This window comes from Grammomys surdaster, unplaced genomic scaffold (genome assembly GCF_004785775.1).
Source record: "Grammomys surdaster isolate TR1022 unplaced genomic scaffold, NIH_TR_1.0 126198, whole genome shotgun sequence".
Lineage (NCBI taxonomy): Eukaryota > Metazoa > Chordata > Mammalia > Rodentia > Muridae > Grammomys > Grammomys surdaster.
The window spans coordinates 9,185,672-9,208,945 of NW_021621003.1; the positions used below are offsets into that span (position 1 = coordinate 9,185,672).

Consider the following 23,274-nt stretch of genomic DNA (forward strand, 5'->3'; position numbering starts at 1 on the left):
ACATGAGGACCCGACTTTAGTCCTTTGTCACTTCATTAAATACATTAGACAGTGTCATACTGTGTGAGCTGCTTAGGAATAAGACCGTTTAAAGGTCGAATGGAGCTTCAAAACTCTAACCTTGCTGGAGGCTTGAGACTGGCCATCTGCAGTTTTACATGCCCTTGCTGGAGAAGGAGGGGAAGGAGAAGAGGAGGAAGAAGCAGGTGGTTGCTGATATATTAGATCCCAAAGCTGATGCTGAGGAGGAAGTTGATGCAAAAGCTCTGATCTTTTTTTAAAAAAAAAAAAAAACAACTTATGTATACGCTAGTCTATAGAGATATGGGTGGAGGTACCTGCCAAGGAAGAAGAGAGCATTAGATTCCCTGGAGCTGGACTTATAGGTAGTTCTGAGCTGCTGGAGAGAGCATTGAGAACTGAACTCTGCCCTTCTGCAGAAGCAGCAAGCACCTTCAGCCTAGCTGCTAAAGGACCTCTCAAGTTCCCAAAGGCCCAGATCTTAACATAAGCTTGAAAGATGTGAACCCACCTGCGTTTCTCTGATTTGCCTGAGTGATGGGGCTCAAAACAGGTTGCAGAGGCTATTAAACAGAGGGTGGGGTGGGATGCAGGAAGGATGGAACAGCTTCCCATCCACAGATAATGATCACCTCACTTGTTCGTGTAAAAATAAACAAGTAATCCATATTTAAGCCTTACTCCAGATTTTAACATCTGGAGATGAAGCGTGGATATCATTTTAGAAGTTTCCCAGACAAACATTAATGAGCTAGCCTTCTATCTGTCACCTACTCTGACCTCTTCCTAGGTGCATGAGACTGGAGAAGCCTCAGAACCCTGGTTCCGTCCTTTGTTTTCCAAGTGATTTTGGAAAGTTGCCCAGAGGTCATCTGAGTCTCAAAATTTCAAGCTAAGGGGTCTCTTAGGTCCAGGATGAGGTGTTTATATTATTCTGACACACCTAGCCTTTTCAATATAAACATCACTCCATGGGGTTTGGGGTATACGGTAGACAATGCAGATGGATGGTTAGGTAAGATTGTGCATTTTTGTCTAAATCAGCATCTGGCTTGGGAACGATGCCCTGCCTTTTGGTCACACATAGGTTAGAATCAATGGGCTGTCACTATGGCTGGAATCTCATTCTGCATCCTGGAGACCCCTTAGCTTGAAATTTTGAAGAAGTCAGCTTTGGGAGCTTCTGCCTTTCCAGCACTGCCCCGCCCTTTCTGTTTTCTTCAGAGACGACCTTCAGTTTCACCTGTGTACCTGGCACCTTCTCTTTTCATAGGACGACTGTGCCTAGCTTTTGAGAAAACTCTGGATTCTCTTGAGCACCAATACCACCTGCTGGGTGGCATGCTGCCAGCCTAGGGGAAGAGCAAGTTTATTTCTTCCCATGGTTTGCGATATCATTGGTTGCATATTGTTTTAGTGTGGTACATAATTATGTAAACTACTCTGAAAATCTGTATATTTTATCTGTGCTTTATTATACTCAGAATATTCCCCAATTCTTTTCCGTCTCCACAAACCGGCCTACAATATATTTGGGCGTCCTTTATGTCATCTTGAAATTGAATAGCCAATTCTTACAGTAATGAAAATACTTACGCGGCAGCCTGGTGATATACAACACTACACTCTAATTACGGCTGCGCTTTAATTAACCTGAATTGAAGAGTGTTATCATTAAACTGCTGGTAACTTTGAGTTATGGCTTTTCTTTAATTTAAAGTAGAAAACACAGATAATTAAGCCTCAAGATAATCAAATGCTTGAAGAGAGCTTCAATGTTTTGGGTTGTTCCTAAATCTCATTAAATGTCCTTTCTTTATTGATTAGTTCCACCTCTGCCGAATCGCTGCATTAAAGGAATAATAGCACCAAGCTGAACGCATTCTCACTCACATCAGAAGTTGCTTTTATTTTTTTCTCATCCAAACACTTTACTGAACAAATACTAAATTCTCTGACAACAAGGTAGGTCTAAGATAGCATTTCCCTCATTAGAACGTTTTAAAGACGAGTATCAATCAAGGGAAATAATTCATATTTTACTAGTGTTGTGCCTGACACAAGTGCTCCCAAGGAAGGTGTCTTAGTGCTGCTAGCTTCCCACCCTCCTCTTCCTCTCCCTCATCTGAAAAAAAGTCAACTTTTGAAGACCAATGGTGAGAATTGCTCTCCCTAGAGGCTATAACTGGGATACACAGCTGTTGCATGACTGCACACTCTTGAGCAGGCATAGAAGGCTAATGGAGATGCCCAAGGCTGGAAACAGGTGGGGTTGACCGGGCTATTCGGGTCACTCCATCCTGGTTTAGGAGAAAGCATATACAGCCCCTTCATTGAAACAAGTGGGAGCGAGTTAGTGTTCGTCAGAAACATGGACCCTGTGTGGCCAACTCTGATTTTAAAGAAAGGATCCAGGTTTGGTTTGGTTTTGTTGTTTTTTGTGAAATACTGTGGTCCAGAAATACTGGTAACTAGCCTTGAACAAATTAAACCATGCCAAATCCATGGGTCCGGTGCACCCTAAAAGTATAGGGGGCACAGTCCTTGACTCTAGTTAAAAAAACAAAAAAACAAAAAACCTGACTTTCCCTCCCCTGCCTCCCAGGGCCAAAAGAAGAGGAGGGTTGAAAAGGCTGGAAATGACAGAGAATTCCCTGGGAGCTTTCCTGTCAGGCTCAACACTAGTTAAATCAGGAAAATTAATGGCCGAGGAAGAGAGCTTCAAAACTTCCCAACTCACATCCCTAACATCATAGGACCCCACTCTGGGTGCTGCCAACTCAGCCCTGATGCTCAGACCACCTCTGTATTAACCGTAGAGGGCTTCAAGAGCCATCTTAAAAAGCCAGCTTCTTCTGTTTCCATTGCAACGTTCTGACTTCTCTAGACTTCCTTTGAAATAGCCTCCCAGCATCCCCGAATGTTAACTTCACCCTGCCCTGAGGCAGAAAGGGAAATCGTTCTCAGGGAGGGTGCTCAGGGGAGTTACAATAGGCCTTCCTTTCCAGAAGAGAACTTCTTCTGAATCAATTACCTGTTCACTTTTCCAGTCCATTTAGCATTTAAACTATCGCTTGGAGACAAGGTGAGAAATTTCTGTAAACAACCAAACCATTTTGGAGTGCTTGGGGGTTTGGGCTCAGGGACTGGCAGGGAACACCTGCTGTGTTCTCTGACAGGAGTCTCCATTCCTCCCTTCTGCATAGAGAACGGAACATGAGTTCCAAAGCCCCTAGCTTTCCTTTACTATGAAGGGCCCTCAGGTTTGATTTAGCACCTTTAGACTTCCTGTTCTAGAATCTCAGATGGTAGGCGTGGCTGGTAAGTAGTCCACATAAAGCTGTAGCTCTTCTCTCTCAGGTCAGATCCACCTGTTTCTTCCCAGCCTTTATCAGTGACAGCATTTATTGGCTTTTGCTAAGGTGTCAGGTACTGGTGGGTCAGGCTTAGAGGTCCACAACTTTTAGAGTTTCTATTTTCGCAGGGGACGTGTCCCTTGTTGGATTTACTTCAATCCCGAGATGCTAAGTGGTAAATCTGAGGCACTGTCATGCCTCAAGGTGGACTCCTGGAACTCTGGAGACCAGGACACCTGTTCTTCCAAGGCTACAGGGTATGACCTGCTGTAGGTGTCCTGGGAACCATCTCAGGGTCTTACCGAGTACAGAAGTGCTCAAAATGACCTTTTCAAGGCCTCCTTCTGTGCACTTGGCAACATAGTTCCTCAGTAAATAGCAAAAGCACTTTGAAGATCTATGGACTTGATTAGAAGGAGTTATTAAAAGGTACAATTCATTTATCCTGGAACTGGCAAGATTGGCCTTTTTTCTCTATGGGGGCTAAGGGTGAGGCCCTGGATTCAATACCTAGTACCATAGACAGACAGACAGACAGACAGACAGACAGACAGAGATGAAATAAAGCAAAACCAGGGCCACATGAGTTTGTGCCACCTTTCAAAGGCTTCTAACTCATAGTAGTGTTGCATAAGATGTGCAGGCAAATTGCACACATTGTAAGTTTGAATAAATCGGTTTTCATCTCAAGATTTTCAGACCTAGGGGATAAATTGGAGCCAGCCCAAACCTGAAGGCAGGAACCTTGTCAGGACATGCTTTGCTGTCCACAGACATGCAGGACTGAGCCCACGCGGACCCCTAAGTGAGTATCAAGTTTCCTGATCAGTGTGAGCAGAGGTGGGAGGCAGATCTTACAGACCCGTTAAACATCCCTGAGGTGTAAACATCATCCAGCGAATGGTCACTTACTCACAAACAGTAGGGAAGGACAGACCCACGAAGGCACTGGAGAGATATTCTGTGTACATTTCATTGGAGACTCCTTCCAAGTAGTATTTCTGCCACGTATCTTCCTCAATCTAAGAGAAAAGTGCACAGGAAGAGGATTTAAAGTATAGACAAACACTGTCTGAAGGGACCAGAGTTACAGCTTTAAAGAAACAAATGCAATAATAACACAATGACCTTCCTGGTGTTAACCTTCTCAGCAGTTGACATCTCTGTAGCACCCACTGGAAGCTTCCAGTGACCCCAAAGATAATTGAATTCAGATAGATTTCCTTCAAAGCACTGCCTTGTTTTTTAAAAAAATTAATTATGTTTGTCTGTCTGTCTGTCTGTCTGTCTGTCTGTGTCTGTGTGAGAGAATGTACATGTGCATATGTGTATGTGTGTGTACGTGTGTGTGTCTTTCTGTCTGTGTCTGTATAAGAGTATGGACATGTGTGTATGGGTGTATACATGTATGTGTGTGTTTATATGTGTGACTGTGTGTGTCTTTCTGAGAATATGAGTGTGTGTGTGTCTGTGTGTGTTTCTGCCTGTTTCTGTATGAGAGTATGGACATGTATGTATGTGTATGTGTGTCACTGTGTATGTGTGTCATTCTGTACATGTCTGTGTGAAAGTATGGGCATGTGCGTATGTGTGTATAAGTGGGTGTTTGTGTGTGTGACTGTGTGTCTTTCTGTCTTTGTGAGAATATTAACATGTGTGTATGTGTGTCATTCTGTACGTGTCTGTGTGAAAGTATGGATATGTGTGTGTGTGTGTGTCACTGTGTGTGTGTCTTTCTGTCTGTCTGTGTCTGTGTGAGAGTATGGACATGTGTGTGTCTGTGTGTGTGTCACTGTATATGTGTGTGTCTATCTGTCTGTGTCTCTGTGAGAGTTTGGGCATGTGTGTATGTGGGTTTTTATGCAGAAGAAGGTGTTGTATACTGCAGCGCTGGAGTTATAGGCATTTGCAGACTACGCAGCTTGCTATGTGAGTCTTAGATCCAAACTCTTGTCCCCATGATTGTGAAGCAACACTCTTAATGACCAAGAGAGGTCTCTAAGTCCTTGCTTTGTTGTGAACCTGCATGATTTCTAAGACTAAGGGGACATGGAACTCCTCCACAATGATGGAGACATTTGTGTTAACTGACACAAATTTCTGGAGAACAATTTTTGCAGGCATTTTCAAAACTCATGGAATCATATTCTCTTTTATGCAGGTCTTCCATCTCAAATATCTACAGTAAAGAAACAAGTTATTTAAACTGGTAAAATAAAGCTGGAGTCATAAGTTTGTGCCACTCTTGAAACATGTTTTCACACCATAAGCACACAAGCATACCTTTTCTATTCATGAGATATTATAAATAAACACGTGAAATTTTAAGAATAAACGAGGGAATCACAGTGAAATCTGTATCTGTTTTCTTTGTTTATTTTATTTTTTTTCTGTATGTCTGTGTGTGAGAGAAAGAGTGAATGCCACATGGATATGAGTATAAATGGAGGCCAGAAGGCATCCGATCTGCTGGAGTTACAGGTAGTTGGGAGTCACACAGTGTGAGAATACTGAGAACTGAACTCAAGACTTATGGAAGGGCAGCGAGTGCTCTTAACCGCAGTCATCTGCCCCACTGTGATTTTATTTTTAAAAGTTATGTTAGGTTTTACGTTTATAGGGCTATATGAAAAAGTCTAGAAATATTTATAGCAGAAGAGTAGCAACTATTTTTGAGTGGCAGAATACTAGTTTTTAAAAATAGATTATGTATTGCCTGAAGACTTTTACACACACGCATGCACATGTGTACACATGTGCATATACTATGCGTTGCATTTCAGCTACATATTTTTACTTTGGGGAAAAAAATTCTCATCTTACTAAGAATATCACAATAAGAAAAATATAGTTTCAAAGGGTCCAAAGGCCCAAAACATCACTAAAAAGCATGCTTTTATTTTTTCTAAATAATAAGGTCTAGCTGGGTTTCCCAATAACTATCTCCAAGCAGTGATTTCCTTGCAGTCAATCTTTGGAAACTAGTAAATTAGACAAGAAACCTGAATCACTGTGCATTGAGGAGTCTCAGTGAACTCCTTGGATGGCTCTGTTCTGCAGTTTCCCAGGCTTCACTTCCTGTGATAGCTTAAGTAACAAGAGGACAACAGGAAGCTGTTCTATCCACAGGAAGTGGCTCTTAACAGTTTGTTGTCTCTTCTTGGGCTTTGAAGAATCCTGACCATGGCTGATCTGTCAGTGGAGAGAATTGAAACACTGGGATGTGAAGTAGATGTGGGAAACCTGGGAAAGACCAGAGGCTTCAACCATGTGGTTATGCCCTGCCCATCAAAATCCAGAATAAAAACTCAGGAAGTGAATGACACTTCTCTCTGCTGTTCATTGGCTTCATGATCAGCCTGAGCAATTAGGCCACAAGTTAACCTCCTTAGAACTAACTGATTCTGTCCACCTCTGTATGTCAGGTGTTAGCTACACAGAGCTCTGTGGAGAAACAGTTTACTCAAAGATATAAAAGTTCTACCTATTTTTTTTAGAAACCAGATATATTTTAATTAAAACATTTTTTGTTATTTACTACCTTTTATCAGTTCTTTGAGAATTTCAAACAACGTATTTTTAGCGTAGTCAAGCCCCTTTTACAAGTCTTACCAGAACTACCCCCTACCTACCTAACTTTGTGTCCTCTTTTTTTTCTTTTTAAAAACTCATCAAGTCTAATTTGTGCTGCCCATATACTGTTGCATGTGTATTCATCTACTAGAGGACAGTTGACTCACCTGGTAGTACCTGTACCTGGTAATTGACCTACCAGATACCACACATTAGTGAAAACTGACACTCCCTTTCCCAACGGCTCTCAATTGTCAATAGCTCCTTAGCTAGGGATGGAACTTTATGCCCACTTCCTGTCTTTATGCTGGGATTTTGTTTGGCTTGTACTTATACAGCTCTCTAATAACATATCAGACTTTTTTTTCTAATTTAAATATTACAAGTGATTTTCAAAAATACTGACAATATAAACCTTATCTTAACATTACTGATACTCTTCAATTAATATGGCTTTTTCATATTGATCACTTAATTATGGTCATTGTTTGTATGCCTCTGTGTATAATGAATTAATGGTTAATCAATAAACTCGGTAAATAAGTAGAAACAGACTTTTTATCGAATAACAATATTGTTATGCTTTTGTTAAACTTAGCAAAAATATTTCATTGATTCATTCGCTCAAAGTAAATATTTACTGAATATGTTCTATATTGCAAGACTTATTCTAGAGTCTGATTTAGATCTGATTTTAAACTGGTCTTTATTTTCCCACAGTTTTTCCTTATACTGGAGAAAGCACTATGTTACCTGGCTAGGATATAAGCAGCCATCCTACTAGATGCATCTGGCTCTCATTAGTTCTCCTTGCCTCTTTCCCCAAAATTTTGTCTCTGTGGCAAATGTGCAGTGTTTGTGGACTGAAAGCCAAACAACTGAGAAAAATGTTCAAAACATTCTATAAAACAAGCATCCCTCTTCCACATCCATGTAAATTCTCAGATGGTATCTACAAGACTAAACACAGTAGCATCACATCAACTGTACAAATGGTAAGGCATTTTAAATTCATTGTCCTGACTCTTTAAGACCTTCAGATCTTTGGAGCTATTTGCACATGCATAGCCTACAATGTTCTGTAAGATTTCTAATCAATGTATTGTACACATAGGCACACACATATACTCACACACTGTAAAACTGCTAATTTAATTATACTAATATCTTTTTAAAAAGACATATAGTTAGTAGGAATGTAAACTGGTTCAGCCACTATGGGAAAGAGTGGAACAGTTCTTGGAGTCCAAATATAATTGCTATACAAGCAGCAATTCCACTCCTGAATACATAACTAGAGAAAATGGGAAAGGGTCAGAACAGCATTATATACGACAGCTTAGAGTCTGAAGGGACCCAAGTGTCTATGGAAGGATGGGCAGATCCACAAAGGCATATTGTTTAGCCTTCTCAAGAAAGGATGTTCTGGCACATGCTACAGTATGGATAAACTCTGATAACATATGCTAAAACAGACCACAATCACAAAAGACAAATATTGGTGGTGGGGTACAGTTACTTGAGATCCATGCCTGAAATTCACAGAAGTGGATGGTACAAAGAGCACTGCTGAAGTTAGGGAAAGTCATTGCTTTTATGGCACAAAGTGTCAGTTTTTTAAGGTGAGAAGAAATCTGAAGATGGGTGGTGGTGTCAGTTACATAGCCCTGCAAATGTGCCAATGCATTATATGATTCTGATTATAATTGAAGCTAATACTCTTTAATGCCTAAACACAAAGATGTCAAACCATGATAGTAAGAGAACCTGAGGAAGGGAATCCTATCATCAGAGCCATGGTTGTGAACCAGGCTTGTTAGTGTTGAGATCACATTCTTGACTCTTTGACTCCTCAGGCCTTGTAATCTCCATTGAAAGAATTCAGAGGAGACATACCAGGAGCTATGCAAAGAACAGGCAGAGTTTATTAGAGAACACTTTCAAAGCCAAGGGCTAATAAAGGCCAGAGGAACTATTGTGTCCTTCTGCATCTTAGGAAGGGTACATGCTCTTTCTAAAGTGCTTTCTTCTGCTCATGGGATTGATGGGGCCATGTGGGTTAACTTGTACAGAATGCATAGTAGATATGCAGCCTTGTCTTTAACCAGAATGCCTCCTCTGACTGGACAGTAATATTATGAGCTTGACGGCAGGTCAGAACATCATGTCACTAAAGTCCCCCAAAATCAAACTTATATTCCATTTGTTACCATTCAAGACAGGGCTTATAAAGTCCCAAAACTATCTTAAGTTTGCTATGAAACTAAGAATGACCTTGAACTTAAACTTCTGACCTCCCTGCCTCTACCTCCCAAGTGCTGGGTTGATAGGGATGTATCATCACACCCAGTTTATTGGGCTATTGGGTGTTGAAGGTGGAACACTGCTGTGTAAGCACTCAACCAACTGTGTCACATACCAAACTCAGCCCATATTTGAATCAATAATCAAAGTCCTACCCTTACAGTTTCTGGTTTTCTAAGCTGCTGAGTAAGATGGAAGAGTCCAGCTGGTCTTGGTGACATACAATTCTGCTAATATCTGACTACATAATGCTATGACATCGTACCATATCCCAATCTAGGGAAATGAAACCTCATTCACCCTGACCTGTTATCAGGGCTTAAACCGTGACATTTTATCATGGGTTGGGTTCCAAAGTCTCAAGCACATGAACAAGGAATATGAATAAAAATTCTCATCTCTCTTTTGTCAGTGAAACCACCACAAAAGAGGAGATGTTAGTGTAAAATAGGTGTTGAATTTTAAAACTGTGTGTTTAACAGAGAGGAGAGAGAGAGAGAGAGAGAGAGAGAGAGAGAGAGAGAGAGAGAGAGCAATTTAGAGAGAGTTGAGGCATCTGTTGTCTTTCTGAGACACACCTAGTTAAAGTCAGACACAAAGCCAGTTAGTAGTGCAAACAGGATTTAGAGTTCATGCCCTGAACTACAAATGTCTCTTGCTAAATGATACCATGATAGGTGCCCAGAGAGGTTGGATGTGGACAAAGAGGGTTTGTTATATACAAGAACCCAGTGCAGGAACAGCAACCTAGCCCTTCATCAAGGACTCAGGATCTCAACAGTGAACTGCTTAGTGTGAGCAGCCAGCAAGGAGAACCACTGATGTTGAGCTCAGCTGCGAGGGGAGTTCAAAGCAAACTTCATCGTTTCTATTATATGAAGTAGCACTGTCCCAGCCTACAACTTCTTTCTGTAAATAGTACATGCTGTGCCCCACATTTGTATCGTCAACATATTTTTAACTGTAATGTGAAGACACATTTCCCAGCAGAAAAATGAAGGAATGGGACCAAAATGACTTAAGGAAAGGTGCCAAAATTAATTTTCCAGCCATTCAGCAATCAGTCAAAGGCAAAGCTTTTCCTGAGGCAGCAACTTATCCCCTGGCTGTCACATCAAACGCCAGCTGTCTCAGAAGAGCTCCTAGCAAGATGAGCAGGTGATGTGCTCTGGGTCCTTATTCATCAACCATGCACAGAACCCTCGGTGAGAAAAGAGGATGAGCCACCGGGCTAGCTTGTCTGCACCTCTTATGGTTTTATTTATCTACCCTTCACAATCTAATTTTTCAACCAGTCTAGTTGAACCTCCCAAGCAAATGGTTTTACACCAACCCATGGGCAGAGAGCTTTGCCATCAATGTACCTTCCATCCACAGTCATAAGCCTTGGCTGTCTGCAAACTCACTCCTTCCTGATCTCAGGTTTTACATGTGTTACTAATGATAAGTTGAGAATGACACCTTTTATTTTTTGTGTTTTCCCTGATTAGAAAGAAACGGTGTTTCTCTAATGCTAACAGCCTGGTGAATGTGAACAATTCAGCCCTGCTGGCTGGGTCTGTAACAGCCACAGTGATTTCTGTTGCCAGTGAATAACTGTGTAAATTAGAGCCAAACGATTTTGAAAAAAAAAATCCATCCCTACTCCAGGAGCCATACAAATGACCCTGAAGGTTATCAAACACCCATCCTTATTTAATTGAAAATAAGTGTACTGCCTTAATTCAAATAGATGTTATTTTATATACTTAAAACTAAAGAACTGAAAGAGAATTATAGACACTGATGCTCATTATCCTAATAGCTGCAATAAGATGGGATAGGCTGTAACATCTACACACTAATATTGTCCCCCATGGGGTGATAGGCGTAGTGTACCAAGTCTCTACTTTCCAAAGTCTATCTGAATTCTCAGTGAATACTCCTTTCTTGGTAAAATGCCATTTTAAACCATAGAAATATATAATCAAAACAAGCTAGTTACATATAAATGAATACTTGTACGTAGAAATTATACAGTATGCTATCCCTGTCGTTTTATAGTATGGTGTTCTACAACCGTGTGGTGACATGAACTGACCAACACTATCTTAGATCCCCTAAAAACATATTTATTCTGACATAAAAGAAATAGCACCCACAGAACATGTCAAGCATTTTACTACAACAATAAACATGAAATCAGAATTTATGGGCTCTTGGCTGACTTGTGTGCAGAGTTGTTACTAAAATGAGTGGAGTCATTTATACTCATTCCTCAATAGAATGCTGTCCCTGGGGAATGCCTGACGGAGTTCTGTGTGCTCTCAATTCTAGCTGAAAACAACAATGTTGTGGTGTTAACAGGAGCCCATCACTAGGGTTCTATTCTCCTCTGTTTCCCTCTGCATTCACAGCCCATGAACATATCCAAGTGTTGATCAAAGAGGCATGCAGATATTTCATCTCCACCCCTTCTAGCTCCAACACAATTACAGACCCTTAAAGCAGCTCACAGAATTAGAAAGCCAAATGAGAGAATGGTGCTTAGGATCACAGGGTGCCGATTCACAAAATGGCTGCCTGTGCAGCTTTCTAGAGTGGATATGCTGGTGGTAAAAGTGAGAGCCAGAGGGGGAAAGAAGTAGAGGCAAAGGATGATTTGCCTGTTTTGGTGAATTAGTTAAACCACATGAGAACACTGCACCCACCCAAAAGCTCTCTGGATTTTCAAATGAAACACATACACATGCCAGCTAATTTTAATATGCCTTAGCTAACTAGTTCAATATTGGGACACTTCTAAACCTCCCTGCAGCTAGCACACACTTCCCTCTGGTATTCTTGGCTTAACACCTTCTAAATCTATATTTTATCATTGCTGCCATGTTATCTTCTGGGTAGCCCTCCCCACCTCCATAGGGCCACATTCCCTTTCCATCTACATTGTAGGATGTTTCTTTCCTGCGTCTCTTAAATTTCATGCATCTCTTTCCAAGTCATGGAAATTCTCTTCTCTCCATCCCCCTCTCTCTGTCCCTTACCCACACAATCTCAAAAAGTCCTTCCCTGTTTCCCTGCCCAGCCAATGTCTGTACAGCAATCCTTCATTATCAGTCGATGCCAGCTGGGGGCAGGTACCCTCATGTCTGGAAGCATGACTTTTGGGAGCCATAATAAGACAAAGCATTAAAACCAATTCCCAACATTTGCCTTTCTGGAATGTTCTTCCTCTCTAGCCAAATGTCCTATCAGCACCATACTTTTTGGATGGTGATGGGGTCAGTAGGCCTTTTGGGAGTGATGCTGCATTTCAGGGTCTTCATCACAATTTGGCATTCTGCTTTCATAGGCTATTTCAGGGCATGATTTTCAGAATGAGGGGATAGAATGAAAGAATCTCAGGTTTTTCCAAAGCCTTTAGAGTGATGTAAATTAAAACACATTATTTGAGATTTGATGGCATGCCAGGTAAGTGGTTGCTTTGACCTCAAATGAGTAAATACACAACCCCAAAGATTAATTTGAGGTGGACTTAAGCCAGATTTTTTTATTCCCAGATAAAGTAAGATTCTTTTATACTGTTGTTGTTGTTGTTAATCATTATGGAGAAAAAAATCAACCTCATATAAGATAATCAGAGCAAAATTAACAGATCACATCACATGCAAATGCATTTCAATACATGTTATTTCCCCCTATTTTGTTACCCCAACACAGATTATTTCTAGAGAGGCATGAAGTGCCAAAGGCGTTGAAGGTAAAAGAAGGTTTAACAGAAATAGGAACATGGAACTTTTTCAAAAGAATAACTATGTCAAAATTATTTAAGATACTATCATCTCTATGACAGGAAGATGGTACTGTTTCTGGTATTAGAATTTTCCTTCTCTCTTGTTTTTCCCTTGAACAAAGAAAAGGTGCTTTTGTTTAAGACATGTCAAACTGTTTTAAAGGCTGCCCAAGTAGGAATTTAGGTTTACAATCTTGCTAACAATTCATAACACCCTCACTTCTGCTCTAAATGATAGTATTCTTAAAATAGCACCTGAAGTCCATCTAACTAGGGTAGAGGAACAGGAAGTGAACATTCTTAGGAATTGCTTCCCCCCCCCCCATCCCCAGCCTTAACCCTAACAGTGAAGCCTGGTGCCCAGGATTTTCTAAGGAGCCATTCTCAACACATCTGATGGGAAAGAACCAGGGCTTTGTTTTGATTTCTGATATGTGTTATTTTTTTAGACCCAAATGTTTGAAATTTTGAGTAAAAGTGAATTACAATAGGAAAGAAATGATTAAAGTATGGGACCAAAAATCTTAAGTCACTGGATTCAACTAATAAAAAGTCCATCAGTCAAAATGTTTCAAGATTCTTATTTTAATTTCTGTGCCTTATCTCCAGTCAAGTGAGCTACAAACATCCCATGGCACATGTCCATGGACTGTGGACTCTATTTGAAACTCCAATGGCCTATAGTATTGCCCATTCCTATCTTAGGATCTTGAGGTACCACACACAACTTGCCTGAATTTTCAAAAGAAGGAGTATTACTTTTCAGCTGAGATAGATGACAAGGTGAACTGGACAGAATGTACTACAAGGTGCTGCCTGGAGCTAAGGTGAATGGTGAGGAAATTTTATGGTATACTCAACAAAAATTCAGGCTCTTTTGATGAGAATATTTTTATCTGAGTTTTTACTACCTGGAACCAGGCATGGTACAGAGCAATAGTTTGGTGATATTTTTGAATGAATAAAAAATGTAGAGCACTGGATTTAACAAAACAAAGTCACTTTTTAATTAAATTTCAAACTTTCTGTTGTCTTAGTGAAATGTTTCTCAGTATATTTAACTACTAATATGAACTATAAATCTCAAAGGGAGAAATGTTACCTGCAGTCATAGAACCCTGTAGTTCACAGAGTAGGCCATGGAGATGGAAATCGCTAAGTTCAATGCTTCTTTGCTTAGGTTCCCACCCTGGCATGACTGTTTCCTTCAATTTTCTATCAGAACTACTCATCTTTCTGTGGCTATTTTTCATCATCAATCTTTTACCTTTCCTGTTGAATTATAGGCCACCTGATTTCTCTCATATTCCCAATCTGATGTGCTTCACCCACTTTCATGGATACTTACCTACCATGTCCAAGCAAGTCATGAGTACTAGATAGTCCACAGCTAATACATGGGGTGGTATCTGACACATAGCAGGTGCTAAGGCTATATAGTTGGCATCAGTTACTCTCAGATCCTGTGATCCATTAGACATCTGACCAGAACAGCAGTGAAATGTAATACAAGCACAAGACTCTCCCTTGTTAGCTAGCTCCTTTCAAGAGGGGAAGGCTGTCTCATTGACTCTGTCTTCTATTAATAGGACAAGCAGCATGCTAGTCTGCAGCTATGAAGTGCTCAGTCGGTATATGCTGAGTTGATGTAAGCATGAGAAAACCAGAGAAGGAGACAGATAGTAGCAGGCACAATTTTTCCAGATGTCTAAGCATAAGTAAGCATGGATAACTTTGTATCATTTAGTGCTAGAGCATGAAATGAATCAATTTTGGGCCATTTTTTTTTTTGCTGAAAAAGCCTGCAGTCTTAGGCTCTACCAAGGAGGAATGTGTAACTGGGTAATTGTGAAACTTCCCAGGAAACTTCTTACTATGAGCACTTATTTTCTGGGAAATGTTGTCATTGTACAACATCTTGGGCTACTTAGCAAGTAGCTTACAGCTTTCTAAATTCTAAGATTCAGTAGTTTGGAGGCTTGGGTTTGAGAGAAGAATGCTCAAGAACAGGTGCTTTAACTGTCCTTCCTTCTGTGTCCCATTTTGTCCCTTTGGAGTGAAGTCCTGGTCTCCTTTTCTCAGTCCCCAGGGGACTATGCTTCTCTTTATGTTCTCACTGTTCAGATTCCAATGTCAATTCAATGTCAATCAATAGCAACAGACTGAGCAGAGAAGAAACCGTATTTGGCAATGTCATTAATCCTACGTGTTGAAAATGAGAGTGCTCTCCCCTCCATGCGTCTTTAAAAACAACAACAACAATAACTTGAGAGAAGAGGGAGTTAGATAGAACACTTGAATTGTAATTATGAACTTTTTTTCTGTGTGTTTGTGTGTTATCTACATGCTGTTTGTACACAAGTACACGTGCAGATAGGCATTGTGAGTGCTGTGCAATGGAGCTCAGAGACTATTGGTAGCATGTGCATTCTATGTCAGTCTTCACACTACTTTTTGCGTCAAGATCTCTCCCTGAACCTGATGCTCATCAGTTTGGCTAGGCTGACTGGCCAGTGAGCTCCAAGGATCTTCTTGTATCTACACCTCCATCACTGAGATTACAAGTGCTCATGGCCATACCTGACTGTATTTGTGTGTATGTGTCTGTGGTTATTTAACATGAGTACTGGAAATTACAACTTACATCTTCATGTTTATGTATAAAGCACTCTATTGAATGAGACACTTCCCCAATCCTGTAATCTTACTTTTGGTGACACAAACATTTCATGTGCTGCCTATGTCTTTGAGAAATCTTTTAGTAATTTAGACACATTGATGAAAATCCACAGCAAGTAACAATTTCTTACCACTGGGTACATATGATATGTCTCCTCAGAGACAACCTCTCACCTAGTCCAGCACTTCCTAAACTCTGATATACATGAGTATCACTCAAGGAGACTTTATAGAATGTAGCTACAAATGCCACAGTCCTGAGGGAAGATCCTGGGTGGTGCTGAAGCATAATGGCCACATGTTAAATGGCAAAATGTTATTCCCATAGACAGAGAAGAACAAGGAACCAGGAGTCTCCATTATGCCTTTGTGGACTAGAGATCAGAAAACTCCACTGTAGTCTAAAGGGTCTGAGTTAAAGACAGGAAAAAATGATGGTCATAAAATATGATTGGAAGCAGTTATGGAGGAAGCTTGTACATAATCAGGCACAAGATGGGCCTCCAAGTGTTTGGGTTGTTGTTATGGTAATTAGTCTAAACACTATTTCCAGGGTCCAGATTCATCTAGTTAGTCTCTGGCCATTGATCCGATGACCTCACTAATAGCTCAGTCTCCATCTGTATATGTGCTGCACAGATTCAATAGCAATATAGATATCTATATTTAATTCAATTAAAAATAAAGTTTCAGAAAATGGCCCTGATTTGCATCCCTAATTTCTATTCAACTTTCCCATTTTAGGACACAATGTTGACTGTGAGGACGAAGATGCTTGCCAACCCAGTCCCATTTTAGTGACAGCAGATTCTGGATACTTATGTCTCCTATCGCTGTACAATATGGCCTAATAAAGTCGAGCCAAAGAGACTAGATTTCATTTCAGAGCAAAGGGTTTGGTCATAAAGTTTTGCTTTCTGGCTGAACAGAGCCATTGCAGCCTCAAGCATAAATTGTGCTGGTTTTAGGCATCAGGGTGATTGGGAAGCCAAATGGGTCATTTGTGAGCCAGGTATCAAAGGCAGAGTCACCGGTTTATTGTGTACACATTGTTATCTGGACAATCTCTTGCCAGTTAGAGAATATTTTCACAGGAAGTTAGAAGTGACTACTATGCAGCTTCCTAGTAGGTTTCCAGCCTCATCAATAAGCCATCTTATTCAGAGAGTGGAAGTAGGCGTCATACAAATTACGGAGGTATTTAGCTAGGCTTTGCAGTTTTCTTTGGGGAGCAGGATAGCCATAATTCTGAATGCCTACTGATTGGAGTAATGGAAGCACTAAGTGCCCAAGCCCGGGAAAACCCTGGCGTTGAATCCCAGTCTTGCTGTCCCTCTGCCAAACTGCATAACTTTGCTTACTTGAAAAATGAGGTAGCACTAGTGCTTGCTTCTATGAAGGTCTTTCAATTGAAGTAATATGTATAGAGCCACGGAACCTGGCAAATGCATGTGGCATAGTCATACTGTGTCATTTATTGAGTGCCACTTTGTAGATGTTCTGTAAATGTCACTGGCCATTGCGGGTGATGAGTAGCAGTAATGATGGTGATGCTGGTGGTGATAGGATTATGAAGATGTTTCTAATGTTCAAATGAATGTAACTTAGTGAGATGCTGGGCCTGTGATTCATGACTTTCCATTACTTAGCTGCTGCTAGGAAGGGCTGGAATAGCACTGATCATTGACTGGTCCTCTAGATTAAGGAGAAATACATTAGAACACTGCAGAGGTACCTCCAACTCTCCATAGGCTTTCCTAATGGCCCTGAGCACACATGATGCTGAGAGAGAAGTTAGAAAAAGGAGACAGAGTGTGTGTGTGTAGCCCCATTAAGATGATGCAGGATAGCCTAGGATAGCCTAACCTAGCCTTCTCTGCTGTGAACAGTAACTATGAAAGGCCAGCCTAGACTTTCAAAGGAAGCCTGGAGCTAACAAGTCCTTGATGGCCAGAATGAAATAGAATTAATCTGATCTTAGCTATGATGCTTGCCCTTACTCTCAATAAGTGCTTCCTCTGCTCCATTTTTCTCTCTCATCTCTCTATTCAGTAACCTTTGCCCTTATATCTAGGTTTTCTTCCTCACCTCATGTTGAACTAAAACCCAGCAACTCTTCACCACACACGACTCGAATGCTAACAAATCATCAAATTCCCAAACACTGTGGGTATGGGTATATCCCTGTGTATGCATGTTGCATATGTATGTAGATAGGTGGGTAGGTACCTAATGTATGTGTACATGTATGTGGAGACAAGGGAATAACCTTGGGCATTGTTACTCAGATGTCATGTACGTTTTTTTGAGACATGGTTTCTCAATGGCTTGAGACAAACTAAGCATCTAGACTGGCTGGCCACCAAGCCCCAGTGTCTCCACTTCCCCAGAGATATGGTTGAAAAACATGCGCTACCATGTGTCTGCCCCCATGCCCACTCCTTCCACATACACACTACCTGCAAATATGTCTTTGCACTGTGAGTGTGCAGCGTCCAAAATAGCCAAAAGAGGGCATTGGACCTCCAGGACTGGAGTTACAGACAGTTGTGAGCCATCATGCAAGTGCTGGGTATTGAACCCAGGTCCTCTGGAAGAGCAACCAGTGCTCTGAAGTGCTGAGCCATCTCTCCAGCTTCTATTTTCCTTTTATAAAAACTTGATTCTAGGAATTAGAACCAGGCACTTAACACTTCACTTACTTATCTATTTCTTGTGTCCTCAAACACTATTATTTTATTAAATTCATGGTTGGTTTGAGGGGAGGCTGAATACTATGTAAAATTAAAAATAAATAAAATTTCAAAAACCAGCTCTGGTCAGCAACTTTAGTCTCTACTGTTCAGGTAACTCAATATTGGACTCATTTTGTCTCTTCCCCTCAGCTAAGGTTTGCAGGGTAGCCAACTCGAGCCTCCTAGAAAGCAATGGAGAAAATATCTATTGCTACATGCCTCTTGGAAAAAAAAGACTCAACCCTCCCACTCTTGTTAGCTTCCTAAAGTATTCCATCTAACCACAAACATTTTGCCTCCTAACAAAGTTCTAAGGAGTACACCCCACCCTTTGTGTTATTTCTAGGAAGATTTTTAGCATATGTTACAGCTTACTATGCCCAGGAAAGTGGCACGCTGGCCTGCATCCTGCAGCTGGCATTCCATGAGATAAGGGGAGAACTCTCCATGATCCTATCTGGCAAGGAGAGTTCATTTTATCCCCAAGGCTCACTGGACCCATGAGAAAGTTCAAGTGGATACTGCACCTCAGTGACGGGGCATGGGAGATCACACCTATCTCTCTGACCCCTGAGCAGGTGGCTCATTCCAACACACAGCTATTTTCCCCTGCCAGTGGCTGCACCTGCTGGATAGATTCTCGTTAACATGGAGGAAAGAACACTCAGCAAATCTCCACTGGTTCAGAGACCTGGAAGAAGACCAACAGATACCCCTTGCTTTCACCAAATTAGCACACAGATAAAATCATGAACCCTTAAAGAGGTTGGGGGCTGACAGAAAGGTTAAGAGGTTTGGGGAACTAGAATCATGTAGGCTGCGGAGCCATGCTGCTGGCTGGGAAAATGCTCTCAGTCAGAAAATTCTTCAAGTCTGTTTCTTTCCACAGAGAGTTTAAGGAACCTCACTCAATATCAGTCGTCTACAAAAATGGTGGTGACATAAGAGCGTAAGGATGATAGGGAGAGATGTTTCAGGCCACCTTAGAGCATAGTTAGCCATCAGGCTTTGTCTGTTTTCTTCTCCCATCAATGACTCAACGCTAATCTAGTCTCTAGTCTCACTGCAAGGACAAGTCTAAACAGGACTTAACACCTGTGCCCAAGAAGTACAGAGTTTATGAACCAGAGGTTAGGAGTTTCTATACTTTGCTAATTTTCCACCAACCTTAAGCAGCTCCTTTTAATTTACTGGGCAGGTAAAGATTAGAAACAGAATAAGACACTCAAAACCTCACAGAAAAAAAAAAAAACCCACATCCTAGATTGGTCTGGCCACCTTTTCCAGCTTGCCTATCTGCTTGTCCAGTGCACAACATCTTCACAAGAGGCCCACACTTCACAAGCAAATATGCATAAAAAGGCTATGGGCTGTGATGGTAAACTTGGATACCACCCTGATCTACAGATACATATGCATAGAGAAACAGATATATATGGACAGAGACCTGTGGATGATCACAGTTCGTCTGGTTACCTAATTCCATTATGAAAAGGGTACCAAGTCTCTTCCTTTCCTAGGTCTTTCCTTGCTAATCTAATACAGGGAAATGGAAAATACCTATATATGATGGAACTGGCCTTCTTATTGGCAAATAAATATTATCTGAAACAGGAAAGCAAAGCATTAAATCCCATAGGAAATGAAAACAAAATGAAAAGGAATGGACCCACTCTCCTAAAGACAGAAGCAATAAGCATGGAAGCTAAGAATAAACACACACTTGTGCATGAGTACCAGTCGATGGTATGAAATATCACCCTGATCTCATGTGGATGAACCCCTAGATCCCAGCTGTAGAGGATGTTTTGGAAGGTTGTCAAAACGTTGATCTGTGAAGAGGTATGTCATTGGCAGTCTGTACCCTCAGGGTTTGAATTGCCTTCAGATCAGTCCAGAGGATACCGGGGAAGCAGTGGCAACCACATCATTGGCTTAGTGGTATTTCTAACCATAGTCTTCTTCCCTAGCCTCCTTGCTCTTATGTATTGTTCAGAGTCTTGACATAGCTGTTAAAGGTTAGTGTTGAGTCACTGATGGGAGAAGATAACGGACAAAGCCTGTCTAGGACTCATCATTGCATTTAGTTCAGATACACGGTGTTTCCTACATCTCACCCAAAACTAGGAACTCATCCACCTCTTTAGGAACTGTTCTTGCTCATCCTGCACATGTAAAACAAAGGGGACATTGCCTCTTTGCATTGCCATCTAGCATGTTAATAAATATTCTCTTGGGGAACCCTTGACTAATTCCGTGCTTTGCCATTGGCTGTGGATATCAAAACTTGACAAGCTTCTGGACAGGTGGCAGCAAGAGAGCTCCCGGCAGAACTATGTGAGATGGCTATTTCAACTGCAAACCCATTTGACTGACTTAGAGAAATGTTGGGAGATCAGTAAAAAGGGTCTAAGGTCAATCTAAGCATCCATCCACCATCTTGAAAAATGCCACTCCATAAAATCTTTCAACTCGAGATTTTTTTTTTTGTAGTTTTTACCATTAATTACTACATGTATTTCATGGCAACATGAGCACTGCAGTCCTCTTGGTTAGCATTTCAAGTTCACAGAGATACTACTGTCCTGTCTTGAGGACATCAGTCTGTAGGAGATAGAAAGTGGATGGAATTAATTGTTTGAGTTAGAAATACTGCTTTTTTTTCCGTATCCTTATAGACAGGTTGGTTTTGCCCCCTTAAGAAGGAGCATGCCTCTATGCCCACTAAATCTGCCATATAAGAGGTCTTAGTAGTCACTCTGCATGCTGCTCCCCATCTCCATCATTGTAACCAAATACCTAACAGACACAAACTAAGAGAGGCTTGACTTATGGTTTCTGGGGGTTCAGTCCCTATTTGCTTGGTTCTGTGTGCACAGATAGGACTCTGTAGTGGAAGAAACATACTATGGAGAAGTGCATACTGTGTGGCTGACAAGGCAGATGTTACAACAGGAACTAGCTATGGATGATATTCTCCCAAGATTGTCAAGCTTTGATACTCATAGTCTCTGGCCAAAGGTGGATTAGTTCAAGGGTTTCAACCAAAGAGAATGATTATTGACACACTAGAATAGGTAGTGTTGATGGCAATGCAAAAGAGACAATATTCTCTCTGTTTTAGAAAGATCAAACCAACATTGCATTTGCCATTGCTTCCCCTGCTATGCACTAGACTGATCTCAAGGCAATTCAAAACCTGAAAGTAGCTACAATATAATAGACAGAAGCTCTAGAAGTCTTCATTCTGGCTTTGGAGATAGAGAAGGGAATGACTTATATTTGAAAAGAATGGGAGAAAATAGCCTGGTTTGTCCATTCTTTCCAGCTATTTCTTTTTGTGTCCGGAAACCAGGCCATCCAAATGGAACAGTAGCAGATGTGAGAGTGTGAGCCAGAAGAAGGTTAAAGAAAGTAGGAGAGTCATCATGGAATTTTGGTCCCAGGAGAGGGAAAGTATAGCCTTGTTGCTTCTTGTCTCTCTCTCTTTCTACTAGGCAACCCCAAATACAAAGTGGAATAACCAAAAATCTCACCATTTCCTGGCTACAGCATCAAGGAAGGAACCATGGAATCTGATAACATTACAGAGATCAAAGAGAAAGATCTTGGGAAAGTAGCCTCATAGGACTATTTAATAATTCACAGTTTCATTCTACCCTGTGTCTAGGAAGAACCTACTCTTCACAACAAACACTAACTTTGAGAATTAAACCATCATTCAGCCTGAGGCTGATACAGGACTGATCCAAACTGCATATCTAAGACTTTAAAGTAAAGAGTAAAACTAGAATTCACAATACAAAGAAGTCTGGGAAGTATGTGGTACTGGGTTCTGAACTTTAGTGCTGATGATTACATAGCAAGCACTCTTTACTGCAGAGCCACCTTCCTCCTTCTCCCAGGTTTTTTTTCTTTCTTTAATAAGGGAGTTGGCCTTTTAATTTTCCCTTTTTATTTTTTCTTTTTATTTTCTTTTCCCTTCTTCTCTTTCTTTCTACCTAGCAAATGTGATCTCCATTAGAACATTTCTGTGAATGCTACATTCACAAGATGGATGGTCCACCCAAGATATTAGAAAGGGTCAGAGACAAGAGGATTGCTGGGGCTTGCTAGATTCCAGCCTATCCAAAAATACAAACTCCAGGCTCAAGAAGAGTCTACGTCTCAAGGAAAAGAGGTAGAGAGTGACGGAGAAGGACTCAGAGCCATGTCTGGTCTTTGCTTGATTTCATAGATGTGTACACATACACATTTATGAATGAATAAATAAACAGGCAAACAAATAAAAGTAAATAAAGAATTGAATGGAAAATTCAGAATTGAAAAACACTGTCATTAAAATATTAAATGGAAAATTTTAACAGAATGAAGATAGAGGAAAGAGTCAATTAGTTTAAATACTAAAAAAACTGTGTGGTCTGCATAACAGAAAAAAGTATTGAAAAATTCAAACAGAAAGTTTGAGTCTTATATAACATAAAAAAAAGAGAGAGATGAAGGAAGGGAGGAAGGAATGAAGGAAGAAAGAAAAAAGGAAAGAAAGAAAGAAAGCAACAGCAAGCAAGCAAAAAGATCCATCACTCATGGCCTGAGTATCCTAGGAGAGCAGAGGTGGTACAGGAAAGAACATAACTAAAACCCAGTTTCACCAAAAAACAAAGCTAGCATTTCAGTAATCTCAATAAACTCCAACAGGATGGACCCAGAAGAACAATGCCAGCCCAATCTCATTATAGAAAGACAACAGAAACCTGGAGAAAAGAAGGTCCCCAGTGGGATCCAGAGAAAGCTACCTACAGAGGCTAACATGGAGTCAGAGGAAAAGGGATTT

General features: G+C 40.8%; 1 protein-coding gene across 27 annotated transcripts in view; it reads right to left on the minus strand.

Annotated features, from left to right (window-relative positions):
* The window catches only part of Kcnma1 (potassium calcium-activated channel subfamily M alpha 1), a 688,486-nt gene that overhangs the window by 150,950 nt on the left and 514,262 nt on the right, over positions 1–23,274 (minus strand). For all 27 annotated transcript variants that reach the window (XM_028758454.1, XM_028758452.1, XM_028758459.1 and 24 more), the window contains one exon: positions 4,290–4,399. In XM_028758454.1, coding sequence (XP_028614287.1) covers positions 4,290–4,399 — 110 coding nt within the window. The remainder of the gene's footprint in view (positions 1–4,289; positions 4,400–23,274) is intronic.